The 14,444-nt window shown below is 35.6% G+C and overlaps 2 protein-coding genes across 2 annotated transcripts; both read right to left on the bottom strand.

The window, feature by feature from the left end:
* Positions 1-459: 459 nt before the first annotated feature.
* LOC149557701 (chaperone protein dnaJ 20, chloroplastic-like) lies at positions 460-1,393 on the bottom strand. Its single transcript, XM_089786040.1, has one exon. The coding sequence runs from the start codon at positions 1,100-1,102 to the stop codon at positions 584-586; it is 519 nt and encodes a 172-aa protein (XP_089642166.1). The 5' UTR covers positions 1,103-1,393; the 3' UTR covers positions 460-583.
* A 9,712-nt stretch (positions 1,394-11,105) lies between these two features.
* LOC149557700 (chaperone protein dnaJ 20, chloroplastic-like) lies at positions 11,106-11,931 on the bottom strand. The gene has a single exon (XM_089786039.1). It carries the CDS (start codon positions 11,751-11,753, stop codon positions 11,217-11,219), a length of 537 nt encoding a protein of 178 aa, XP_089642165.1. The 5' UTR covers positions 11,754-11,931; the 3' UTR covers positions 11,106-11,216.
* Positions 11,932-14,444: the final 2,513 nt, after the last annotated feature.

Here is a 14,444-nt window from a genome sequence, read left to right as displayed (position 1 = left end):
TCAATGCAACCACATTTTGTTGCGAAATCTGTTGAAAGAGCTGCAGCACTTAATCAAAGCATCTACCGTGCGGATATCTCAATATTGTTGAAGTACATGAAGCTGTGTTAATCTTAGACATTCTGTCAAACAGTTTCCATGCATCCTTTCAGATTGGCTTATCTGCCATACGTAAAAACAATTTAGGTAGACATGGCGCGTAAATTCTGAGAGAATGAAGGGGGTCTGGACTAGTTTTCCTCAAAAACCAAGTTCAAAAAGATGAAAGAAGCTCACAATGATACTCACCGTCTGACAATCACTTTATCCTATGGAAATCGACAAATTGGTGAACTTCGAAATACAAAGAACTGGTAAACTTGACATTTGAGAAAGAAACTGATAAAAAAACATTTTAAGATGCAGTCTTAATGCAGGGTTTCACGTAGCATTCTATTAACCCAAATTGCTTCTTAAATATCACATAACGAATGTAATTAACATTAATAATATTTATTATTTACAAAACTGTAGGGTGCTCAAACACCCCTTTTTACAATCCAATTTACAACAATCTCTCAAATAATCAACTGTAATGTAATCATCAGCAAGCATACGCCTTCTGTTGATTTCGTCTTCTCATTCTGCTACCCCATGATGATGACGAATTATTTCTTGATCGCCTTCTAATTAACTCCATCAGCTGAGCTTCCCACACTTGACTACTCCCTAATCCGCCTTCATAATACATGTTCTGCAGCCTCCAGTCATAATCCTCACGGAGCAGGGGATCTGACAGAGTCTCATACGCCTCCTGAGCTTTAACAAACAATCTACTGCACTCTTCTTTATCTTCAGCAGGGCAGACGTCAGGATGATATTTAAGAGCCATTTTACGGTATGCGTTCTTTATGTCACGCGCACTCGCTTCTGGAGAGACAGACAGAACATCATACAGCGAAGATGAAGAAGAAGAAAAGGGGACATCTTGAGAATGGAAAGCCCTAATACTTGTCGCATGATTCGGCCTCGCTCCAAGTCGAACCCGTGAAAATCCAGAAGAAGTAGAGTTGCTCATAACACGAGGCGCCTGGAAACCCCTAATTGATGCACCGTACTCCATTGATATTTTACAGAAAGCTTCGAATTGACCAAAAACAACAATTTTGCTAGATGGAAATTCAGTCTTTCCCCTTCACTGTAAATAGATTTGATCACAGAAATAAAACTGTTTTGATGGTGATGATAAACAATTTAAAGCATTATATAGAGAGAGAGAGAGAGAGGAAAGGAAATGAAAGGGAGTCTAGAGTAGCATAGGAATCGCGCAGTCCAGTAAGATTCTCTTGGCTTCTAGAAACAAGCGGTGGCCCTCCACACCCCTGACTCGTCGTCACGTCCCATCTGTGTCCCATCTGTGTCCCATCGATTTATTTCCTCCCATGTGGATTATTTTATTGCACCTGACATGACGAGAGGGACTGAATATAACAAGTTAGTTCGTCTTGGGCGAGTGAGGGGTGTTCAACCACTTAAAGGTATTTGCGTTCATATTTAGGTCACGCTTCTTCAACAGCAGGAGAGAAGGGGTTAGGCAAGCAAACAGTCGGTCTTCTAGATATCCGTCATTCTCAACACTACGTGCGGCTTAATTAAATCTTAGAAATCGTTCCTTTTGTTTTTGTTGTTTTTACAATGAAATAATTGTGCGTGGCGGAATAGAAGGCATTAAAAAACTCCCTAAGAACTAGGAGGTACTAAATTTTTTGAGAGACAAACTAAATACTAACTTTAAATTGGAAATTTAGATAGGAACCGCTTTCTTAAATGTTCTTCTAAGATGGTTAGATTTTAATTAGTTAATTAGGCTATTTACTATGAGATTCTTGGTTGGAAAATGTTTTGTTCAAGTCTGAAACATTTCATGGGACATATTAAATGAATTCGAGTTGATTACCAATACCTGTATGGTGTAAATGAACAAGAGCTACATATAAGTTTGCAAAAATAAACTACAAACAGAGACACACAACACTCTTTTCGTTGTGGCAAATTGGTGCTAACCCTAAGGATTTGTCAATTGGTTGTCCCACTTATTCCCGCCACCGTGCAGCTTCCAAAAGTTTGCCCGACATGCAGCAGAGGAAGTCACAAAGTTGCTTGATCCCACCATCATATTTTCGTGGCATGCCTAGCCTCTTCCACCAACAATGATAAGCATAGAAAGACCATCATGAACACTTGCCCTTTGTCATTGATCACAGTTGGATTTGTTAGTCGGTTACAGTTGTAGCTACCTACCGCCCCTACTTGCCCCGCCTTCTGTTGACCTAAGCTCTTCTCATGTCTGTTCAATGCTTGCTAGTTTGGTTTAAAAAAATTCAAGATAGAGCTAGCTACTTAGCAACAAATACAAAGTTTTTAAAGAAAGTGAGTCTTTAAGGATTAATGCTAGACATTCATTCAAACTAATTTTAGTATCTATTTTGTTGTTTCAATTTTTATTTTCCTCCAAAATTAGGGGTTTTGAATCGAACTTCTTCTCAAGCTCACACTCTTTTTAAAACATTAATTTCCAAGGTGTTAGTAGTGGTACATCTTGTGTTACTGCCCTCATAAAAGATGACAACATAGTAGTCCCTAATGTTGGAGAATATTGAGATATAATTAGTAAGATGGCCATGTTGAAGCCCTAAATGGGGAGCATAGAGTAGCAAGGGAGGATGAGCGAGAAAGGATTGAGATTTCGATAAGGAAAATGAGCATTGCATTTGGTTGTTGCAAAATATCATTTTTCTATGTAGGAATAATTGTTGTTGCTTGGAAATGCCAGTGGCTACGATCAACCTAATCTAATTTTAATTCCTATTACAAGGACAATATGTTGATTTCCGCCATGGAATTTGGAGTCTTGTTCCACTGAATGGCAGATCCAGAAGTCAAACAAAAAGTGCCCAGACATTGGAGAGCATTTGATACATTGTCTCGGTCCCTAACGAGAGTGAGGAAATAGTCATCGACAAAATTCCCATTGACAAGCTAAGTGGGAGACTTGGGTAGGGCTATGCCTTTAACACAACCAGAGGAGATGGAATGGGCTAGTAGGTGCCCAAACCCTTCAACAACCAAAACATATAGAGCCAGAGGACATCCCTAGTGGATGGATTGGAAGAGGCCAAAGGCCTCAGATTTCCTACCATTGATGGTGATGTAAGCATAAGCATCTCCATAGATTAGAGAAAAACTAGTCTAAATCCTAAAGCACTAAGAATAGCAAGAATGAAAGGTCATTCAATATGATCATAAGCCTTGGCAAAGTCAATTTTGAGAAAGAGAGCTCTCTTCTTAAAGAGTTTTTATTATGGCTCTGGCCAACTTTTTTATCAGAGACTAGCTCAACCATATTGAAGTCCCCATAGACAACCCAAGTGGCAATTGGTAGAAAATCTGCCATCCAATGCCATAGCTGGGATCTTTCAACAACATCATTGGGATCATAAACATTAAGTTTGCGAAAGGAATGGTTATTGAGGGATGAAAAAATCCACTCAATCCTATGCATGGTATCAAAACCATTGGAAATAACAAAGGACGAGGTGAAAGAAGAGTAACTACACCATCTCGACTAGCTTCATATTGGGAAGAAAAAACTGAAGTGTCTGGCCAAAAAACACGACAAGCAACATTGAGCAAAATTCCTAAAATCATAACTTCTTGGAGACTAAGATACCAAGCTGACATCTAGTGTCTCACACATAGTATTTGTGAGGGAGGTTTGTGAGACCCCACATGTTCCATGAGAATTCATTGAAACAATTCTTGCATGTCATCCTTGTCCCCAAGAAAGGAGAAAATATTGTGTAAAAAGAGTTGGAGGTGAAGGTAGGAGAAGAATCTCCACCAGAGATGATTCTCCTCTTCTCAGAACCATCATTTGGGTCTTCTCCAAGGCCATTTGGGTTGTGAGAGTGTTGCAAGGGTTAATACCCAAGTGAGATAATCATGGAAGTTGCCTGTGAAGTGTGGAACCAAGCGGGCCAAGAAATACTCGCAGACATCATCGACCCCTGGTGAATAGGGTTTGAAACAAGTGGTGGAATCACTACTATGATTGGTGTAGTAGTGGAAGTGATAGGAAAAAGGTTGGTTTGAGGAAGACCCTTGTCTCTTTGACAGCAAGGAAATCTTACCCTTGTGGACCACAATTATCCATTTGTCTTTTTTCCCATTCTCAGTAGGCTTGACATGTGACTCTTTGGCAGATGCTATCTTCCAAGGCACGACCAATGGGAAATCCTTGATCTTGTGCTTAGTCGATTGACACCGATAATAGGTATTTGACAAGTTCAAATAAAGAAACTTCTGGGTGAAGGTGTGAGCCCCAACCTAAATGTTGACAGTTTCTCTGAGATCATGATAAATATCAACTTCAATGCATACCCTCCTTTGAGGATGAGTGTTGAAAAACTTCTCTAGTTCCATGCAAACCATTTTACCAAGGGTTTGTGCAATAGCATGGATAAATTTCCAGTAAGGCACAAGGAGACTTGGGAACTTGACCCAAATAGGGACTTTGAACTTCTTCTCATTTGAGACAAAGAAGTCATGACACCACCACTAGAAAACCAGCAGTGAAGACCTAAGTGGTTAGGGCCCACGATTAAAGACTGCATCGACTTGGGAAGTGTTAGCAAACTGAAACAAAAAGTCCCTTTAGTAATCCTTTAGATGTCTTCAAGCCTGACTCCATGAGGAGTCCAAATCTTGGAAACCCATTCTTTAATAATGCTTTCAGGGTGAGTCCCACCCACAAAATACCCTATCAAAGTATGATTTTCTAGCTAGATACAGGCATCATCAAACTCCTGAATGTTGAGAACGATATCAGGGGAGGGGTCACCTTGTGAAACACTTTCTAAACAAACTTGTGCAACTGTTTGTTCAGACGAGGCACCATGAACATCTTTCGTAGCAACTCCAGCACCAGTATCACCTACTGGGCTAAAGTCGGCCAGAGTCATAATAAAAACACCTAACGCTTCCTCGACTAATGCGATATGACTGGTACAAAACTAGAGATGAACTCGGAAAAAAGTCCTAGTGCATGCAAAACCCTAGTAGAGCGATTTCACAACTTAGGAGATTTTGTTATTCTTTCATTCATGCAAATTTTGAGTAATGCATCTTCAACAACTATAGTGGTGAGGCAAGTAAGCCATCAGTCTTCTAGATATATATCCCCTCAACCTAACCATTCACAAGAGAAATTTAATGCAATAATTATCTAGGGCTTGCAAGTTTTTTTTCAGGAAGAAACTAACATGTCAACTTTTTAAACTCATTGGCATGAAAGAGAGACTCATCAATAAGAGACCTTGTATCATAATGGCCAAAATGTTTAAAGTGGCATAATTGTATCTTATCAAACATGCTTTTTATAATTGACTGAAGAAATTTGCATTCAAAAATCTGTGCAACGTGTTTCACATTTAGTTATAGGCCCATTAGGATGCCTAAAGTTTGTGGTGTCGTAAAACAATACAATAAATCAATGATTGGGGTCCATGTTTTCCTTGCTTTAGAACTTTCCATTATTGTGCTACTAGTTTACATGGCTAAATAAATTGTTGTCATGCTCTTTCTTGTTAAATGTACTAGAACCTAGGAATTTAGCAACTAATTTTATTTCTCACAATTAGTGCTAGGCAATACTAACAATTGAAAGGTTGTATCATTTTCTTGTTTGGAACAATTGTGTTTTAAGGACAAAGTTGTCATGATTGAAAACTCTTTGTGTGTTTTTCTTTTTCAACTAGATCTCATACATGCAACAAAACAATGTTAGGTTCCTTTTGACGTGAACAACAAGACGCTAACACATTTTCTTCGAGATTAATTTTTTCAAAAATCTATTTTGGACCTATTTGTAGAAACTATAAATGCATTATGCAATAATATGTATTTTTTAAAACTTTTTTTAAGGTGTGACAAGTGCTTGAGTAAAAATAATTTATAGGCCAAAAAAGTTATATTTAATTGGTTTTTTGTTTATGAGTATTTATAAATAAAAGTAGTAACAATACCCAACTCTCTCAATTTTGGTATTGCTTCAACACACATTGATATTAATATTGTTTTTCGTAATAATTATTGGTTATAACATAAATTGTATTAGTTAAACTTCTATTATAAACAAGCGTTGTGTGCAGCAGGAGTCCCTGCCTTATGTACAATGCAAATGAAGCCTAAAGCAGAAATAAGGATGAAAATTAAGATTTTATATATATATATATATATATATTTGTAACACTCAACATATTGCATGGTAAAGTTGAAGAATGTAAGAAAATTGAAATTTGCAACAAGATTCCATTTATTATTACAAATAAATGATTATTTAATGAAGTGGCTAAACATTTTAATATACTATTAATACAAATGGTTATAAGAGTTGTTTTGAATGGCACCCAATAGAATACACCATGCAAACCATGGTCATACATCATTGAAAAAACATTTGACATCATATTTTATTCCTCTGAAACCAGAAATGATGAAAGAAAAGTTCTGGCAAAAAATGTACATTGAAGATGACAAGCATGCCTAACAAGGTTGAACATGTCGAGAACCATATGCTTGGCAAGTGTTGTCAAGTGTAAGCACATAGCACATAATCCTCTCCAAATCTAGAGTTTCTTGAAGATTCTCACACCAGAATGTGCTAGCAAAAAATAGTTTTTGAAAACATAAAAAGAGTCAAATAAGGCCAAACAAGATATAGTTTATGAAAGCAGTGGCAGAAATACAACCTATGGCATACAACCTTGCCCACTTTAATCTACATTTAAATAGCCTATAGAACTAAATACAAAAGAAATGCTTATCGATGGTGCAATATGTGTTAGGTATAGTTGGTCAAAATACAATCATGAAAAGAATGTTTTAAACAACATCTATTCTAATAAGATGTTTGTGCATAGCATCACATTTGCGGAGACTGTAGATATAATAGTATTTTTCAGTGGCAGATAATATGCTATAGTAACTTCTTATGATATATGAACTATCATGAATTTAATACTATATTATAAATTGATATAGGAATTGATGTGATTTTTGGCTTCATAAAAATGTACACTAAGATATACGAAAAAAAATTAGTTCGAGTGCAAAACTGAAGTAATAAACATTGATGGTTTGAATTTAGTTACAACAAATGCCATAAAAATGAAGAACTAATTCAAAATTCTCCAAGAAATTGAATAATAATGCAAAAATGCCCCAGCTTTACCAATTATAAATTGCTTGTATTCTCAATTCTAAATAATATAAAAGAACATTAACCTATGCAATAAAATACACTACAATAGATTCAAATTTCGATTTCTACCAGTATTGTTTCTATGTTGAATTTTTTTGTCAAAAGACTGTAATAATAAGTAGGGCCAACAAACTCCAACCATCAAATGTGAACAATACATGTACTAAATTTGAAGGCAACAAAATATATGACGGAACTCAAGTATATAGGAACTCCATTTAAAGAGAATAACATTCTACATTTGAAACCTTGTACGATTGCAGAAATAATAAATCTAGACAAGAACCTATAAGCTAGAAAACAAGGAATATAATGACCAAATCATAAATTGGGAAGCAGATGACAAACACAGCACAAACGTCCACTTGAAATAGAAAATTGTACCGAGGACAATGCTTTTCTATACATAACGATAGTTTAGGGTCAATGTTTCTGACTATATGTTAGATGTCTATGTTTGAATGCAGCATACGAATTTCCAGTTAGGAAAAATGACTTGTACTACAATATATGAAAAATATAAATATGGTGAAGGCTAATGATTCAGAAAAGATCTAATAAAAGTCTAAGAAATCTAAGCAGAATGAAAAGTTATTACATGTTATTTAGATGTTCCCATTCCTGCGAACTATGTGTGGAAGGAAAGTGTAGGGAATTAAAAAAATCTAATACAAAAAATTAGTATGGCATATTAATTGGCTTCATTCAAATCGATTGGAATACAAAGCCAACGGGGAAAATTAGATTGGTTTCCACCTGTCTATTTGCGCTTAGCGTCTTGCATGCACATAGTGAAGTGGCACTTCTCAAATAATCCGTCCACTTTTCCTATCCACATTCTATGAACATATGCTGGTAGTTTGGACAATTGGTGATATCTGAACCTCTCTCATTGAGGACATTGGGTGTTGTTTTGCCTAATTTCCATGAAACTGAGTGAAGGCTATGGTTGATTGAATTGAGGATACTATGAATTGATGTTGCAGATCATTATATTGATACACCAGATGGAACTAGGTATATGTGTTCAACTTAGGGATTACAGGATTAATGGTGATGGTGATTTTGAAACCACACAACATCTAAACCATACTTCTATTGAAATTAGATTTAAAAAAAAAAACACACACACAGTTACGAACTTCAATCTGAATTTTATGGCCATCCTATAAATATGATACTAATATTAAAACACCCAATATCCAGTGTAAAATGAGGGGAAATTCCTAATCTTGATACACTGAGAGAATAGGGAAACCGCCCATGTAGTAATGCGGTAAAAATGAAATGTTCAGGTCTAATTTTGTAGAAAACAGACATACGCCTTACCCTATAGTTAAATTTAGTCAATTTGTCAGAAGATTTCGGCAAACCATCCATCATAGGCCACATCTCGGAATAAATTTCGAGGAGGCAACAATGCCCAAGCATTCCCTTGAACAAAATAGGTGAACAAGAAAAATGGAAAACTTTTCACAAGGTCAAAACCAAAACTTCGTTGCTTGAACACGACCATCTGATTGGGCCTTCAAAGAGTGCTTGAAAATTAGTATTGCCTAACAAGATGTCCAAAACTAGGACTGGTGCATTTATCTAGGTCAGAGAGAGCAAAATTAGCAATACAATGAAAATTTTCAAATATGTCACTGCAAATACAAAAATACATGATCTGGGTTCTACAAAATTCCTTGGCACAAATCATTAGAATACCAAGAAAACCTGAAATTGAAGGGATTGAAAGAAAATATCAACCATACCAACCATTTGTTTTGGCTGTAATGCATGACCATGGCTGAACTATGGCAGGAGTTTTGACGGAGAATGCAATATTTATACAACGTAACAAAAGAAAGCTAAAGCCAACAATGCCTAAATGATGCTTTGATTTGTAGACACAAAAGAAAGAAATACCTTCAAATCAATATCCGACGCCCCGTTTGGAAAACTTGATGCGAATCTATCAATTTTCCAATGCTCACTCTGCCCTGCCACCGAAATCTGCAAGTCGACAGTTTCAACAAAACAGAATAGAACCTAGTTATCCATACGATGACGAAATTTGTAGGCAAAAAATAAACCTCTAAACCACCTCAAGATCTTAAGGAAAGCAATTTAGGATTTTTGCAAAAATAAAAAATGAAATTTGCAAGGACAAAACCTTCTAAACCACCTCAAGATCTAACAGAAATGGTTTAAAATTTTGGCTAAAATTATAATCTGAAAGGAAACTTGTCTATGGAAAATTGCACGAACCCTAAATGAAACCTGCTACTCTCCAAACTTTGGACACAATTTTGACTAAAACAAAAACACTGTAATTTGCAAGACTAAAAACCTAGCTATGAAACAATTCTACAGAAAACAATGCCAACTTAAACACAATCCCAACATTTTATCTTCGCCTGTCAAATCTCTCCATGCAGGTTTCTCTTTCATTGCAAATGAAATTAACAATACCATTAATATTCACACAAACAACATAAATGAGGAAAATAAATCCCCTGCCTCGTAACTTGCCAACTGCCTTTTACAATGACGATTTAATTCTCCTTTTTAAAGCGCTTGTAACCTGCGAGCTGCCCCCACAAAATGCCAATTTATTTTTCCATTTGAAATTAAACCACTGGGAAAACACATTCCACCAATAGGAAAGCAAGAAAAATTGAAATAAAATAAGGAAAATGCAATCAAAATACGCTTATACCACACAAGATGTTTATTTCTCCTATGTCCCAGCAAATCTCGACGCATGATTATTAGTTTATATTTTAGCTGAAAACAATAGTCTCCACCTTTAAAAACGCAGGGACTAACAAATGTTGCTTCAAAGTATTGTTCTTCCCTTATTAACACTTAGTTGCTTAATAGCAACCCTTTCCTTCCCATTACACAAAAATACAACCACCACAACCACCACCCCATATGTGAAAGGAACTATGACACATTGAGTCTCGTATTAGATTATTAAGCTATCGGATTTCTCTTTGTGAATTTAAAATCTGAAAGACGTCAGCTATTAGAACCAAAGAGAATCAAAGAAAATCAATAAGAAAAGTAGATTGAAAATTCTAGAAGGTAGATTCATTTACCCTTCCCACGTGGACCCTACTACTGTTTGTGGGCTTCTCGAACAGTCCACGTCAGCGACTAGAACAAAAGAAAGTCAATAAGAAAAGTAGATTACATTTAGGATAAGCATTTTGTCAGACACTTTGCGTGCTTCCTCTATTTATGTAAACCAATTTTCCACAAAGACGTCGAATTTGTATTTGCTTCTAATTATTTCATCGTTCGATTTCCTTCCCACGTCCAGTGCCTCCAAACTAACAATTGCAGATACAAAACTAACCCATGTTATCAAATTGGGCTCACAGCTGTATTAAGCTACATTCATCTGAAGGGATTCAAAGAGAATTCAATGAGCGTGCTATGAAAGGCACCAGCTACACAATGGTTTGGAAGTAACACTACTGTAATAAATCATTAGTTTGCATACCACTTTTAAGAATTGCTCTGATCTCGGATCCTATTATACGTCTAGAAAGTGACTGTGTGGAGGACTAGGAATTTAAAATTAAATTGTGCTCCTCTGTTCCACCTGTAAATTTTAAAAAGCTCACATTAATATTCACCTTTTGACAATTCCTGTGTTGAAAAATTGGTGAATATTGACATCCACGAAAATTGGTAAATTTGACAGCCACAACTATGGGGAAGAAACTGGTAATAGCCATTTTACGATACCTAGTTATATTGACAATCTATTTCCCCAAATCGATTCTTAAATCTCTAATAAGGAATGCAATTAACAGAAAATCAATAATTTGTTATTTACAAAACTGGAAGGCGCTCAAACGCCCCATTTTACAATCCAATTTACAACAAAAATCTCATCTCAGATAATCGACTGTAATCATCAGCAAGCATAAGCTTCCTGTTGATTTCGTCTTCTCATTCTGCTACCCCATGATGACAAGTTACTTCCTGATTTCCTCCTAATTAATTCCATCAGCTGAGCTTCCCACACTTGACTGCTCCCTAATCCGCCTTCATAATCGCCTACTGTGAACATGTTCTGCAGCCTCCAGTCATAATCCTGACGGAGCAGGGGATCTGACAGGGTTTCATACGCCTCCTGAGCTTTCAAAAACAATTTGCTGCACTCTTCTTTAGCTTCAGCAGGGCACACATCGGGATGATATTTGAGAGCCATTTTTCGGTATGCGTTCTTTATATCACGAGCACTCACGTCTGGAGAGACACAGAGAACATCATACAAGGAAGATGAAGAAGGGGAAGAAGAAAGGGAAGAATTTTGAGAGTGAAAAGCCCTAATACTCGTGGAATGCTTCGGCTTCGCTCCGAATCTGACCCGTGAGAATCCAGAAGAAGAAGCAGAGTTGCTCGTAAGTCGGGGCGCCTGTAAACCCCTGATTGATGCAGTGTACTCCATTGATCTGTTACACAAAGCTTCGACTTGGCCAGAAATTACTGTTTTACCGGAAATTCAGAATTGCACCTTAAATTGAAATAGATGGATTGGATCAAAGAAACAAGACTTGGTTTGATGGTGAGAATAAACAATATAGAGTACATATATAGAGATGGAAATCGAATTGGGGGTTTCGAAGGAGGACAGGAAGGGTATACAAGTCTGTGGGATATTCGTTGGCTTCTAGAAATAAGCTGGGGCCGTGTGCCCCACTAAAATCCGTCACGTCCCATCTGTGTGCCGGGAACATTGTTCCATCGATCTTCGATTCCATTTTCTCCTTTCTTTTGGATTGTTCTGCATGCGTCAAATCGTGATACGACATGAAGAAATAAATATAAGAAGCTCTCATTTGTGTTTTGGGAGCCAGCGATGTTAAACTGTCGATATCTGTCGATCTTCTAGATAGGTGTCCTCTCAAGACTACGAGGGCTGATTTAAAGCTTATCTTTACTTTTGTTTTTTCAATAAAATATTGTGGTCGGCGGAATTACAAGGGATTAAACAACTTACTCCATGTTCTTATATCGCTGTTTATGCACAATTTTTCCCGTGTGTTCCCATGTAACTCTTGGGTTAAAAGCAAATGATAGTTTGGAATGAGTTCCCATATAATTCTTAGATTAAAAGGAAATGATAGTTTAGAATTTTTTTTAATGGTGAAGCAGCTCCTTCTAATAATCGTAAATAAGCTTTAAAAAAGAGGGGTTCAAAATAAACAACAGGTACTTATATGTCTTCATCAATGTTTTTCTTCTTTCGTAAATTTTCTCTTCCAAATTTATTTTGCAACAAATATTCATTTGCAAATTTCATTTAAAAGAAGATGCTTAAAAAGAAGCATAAATTTTACTCTCATTTGCTAAAAAAATGGAGCAATAATTGCTAGCCAAAATAAGCCTAACAGCGCCAATGTTTATATTTATTAGGTATCTTTTAAATTCTAGTAATATGAATATTTTTATACAATTTTGAAATTAGCAAATTTAATTTTGCATTATCGATGAGTTCATGTTAATAGAAATTTAAAAGAGTATATTAAATAATCTTTTAAAAAAAATAAAAAAATAAGTTGGGGGAACATCCCAAAGTGTAAAAATGACTTCTTATCTTCTCCATTATTATTCTTTGTTTCTATCGTTAATCAATTATGACATATCCTAGAATATTACACCACAATTGTGTATTTTTTTTGCACTTTGCATAATAATTAATATCAACATATAACACGTGTAATAATGTGCTGCCATAAAAATTCATAAATCATAATTTTTGATAGAGCATTCCTTGTATTACCCACCCACCAAAATGATCAGGGAAAACTCTTATACAAAAGATAAAAAACACAACTCATAAAATAGCTTTAGGAATTTGAAATTAAAACTAGCACTTGCATCTAAGGAGGTTCAAGGGATGAGCCAATAGGAAATTATAGCTACAACTTAAATGTGGGAAAAAAGAAATCTATAAAAATATAAATTATCTACATTACTTGAAATATTAATAAAATTAGGCAAGTGCTTATTACACAATGGTAAATTGTGAGCCTTTCATCTCAAATTGGGGTTGAGTCTACTCAAACTTAAACATAATAACAATAATTAATCTCAACAAATAATAAATATGCTAGGCTCCGACCCATTACCTATCAAGAAAAATATTAATAAAATAATTTAAACTTAAATTAGTTTTAATATAATATTTTTTTGCATTTTTTATGTCATAAAAATACATAGAGGTTATGCATAAAATAGAGTTAATAAAATCAATTATCTTCAATCATTATAAGAGACTTGAGTAGGATGCTTCAAATTACAAGCATTTGGCAAGATAAAGAATGTTGGATGGGTTGTACCTATTGTGACTATTAAATTGTTAATAGACATGCATAACCAATTGCATGAATAATATGATATAACTGATTATTACTTCATGGAATTGAATTATTTAGTGGTAGAACATTATGATTTATTCAAAAGGATTTTATAGAACTTCAACAAAAATTACAAACAACCAACCAAATGCAATATGTATAAACTTGAAAACAAAGAGGAGGGGTGAAATTAAACATGCAACCATGGTTTATGGACTAAGAGTAGACAATTTTAAGATGGAGAAACCTAGAGGTAGTGGTTGGCAGTTGGTGAGGAGTTAATGATGTGTTTTGAATGTGTTGGCGATGACCATTAAGATAGTTGTGTGGCCTTTAAAAAAGGGAAAGGATTGGTAGAGGGGCTTTAGCTCAATAAGTTATTTGAATTACTACTGGAGAAAATGATTCTAGCCTTTTGCCTCAAGAAGAATGACACTTGAGTTAAGACCAATGAAAAATGTTACAAACAATATTGAAGAGTGAACAATTAAGGTGGGAGGAAGAGCAGAAAATAACTATTTATATAAATCTTGAATATAGTGAAGGTGAGGCAAGACCCAAATGGTGGATATTCAAAGCCCAAGGCTAGCTTCCTATAATGTTCCTAATGAGATTGAGATGCAAAAAACCCATAACACGAGTTAAGCATTAACCTGGGTCGGTGAGTTGATGATGATGAGGAGGTTCTTAGGGATGGAGAGGAAAATGTGTCCTCATAGTTAATGAAGGATAGAGAAAGTTAGCTAAAGAGATTTCTAAAGAATGGGACAAAAAAATTA

This window comes from Cupressus sempervirens, chromosome 5 (assembly GCF_028749045.1).
Source record: "Cupressus sempervirens isolate cs-2001-9-10 chromosome 5, ASM2874904v1, whole genome shotgun sequence".
Taxonomy (NCBI): Eukaryota; Viridiplantae; Streptophyta; class Pinopsida; order Cupressales; family Cupressaceae; genus Cupressus; species Cupressus sempervirens.
The sequence above is the reverse complement of the archived record's forward strand: the minus strand, read 5'-3'. Positions and strand labels throughout refer to the sequence as shown.

Bases quoted from the DNA above. Each gene is read 5' to 3' on its own strand.
- LOC149557701 (XM_089786040.1), bottom strand. From the start codon at position 1,102: ATGGAGTACGGTGCATCAATTAGGGGTTTCCAGGCGCCTCGTGTTATG.
- LOC149557700 (XM_089786039.1), bottom strand. From the start codon at position 11,753: ATGGAGTACACTGCATCAATCAGGGGTTTACAGGCGCCCCGACTTACG.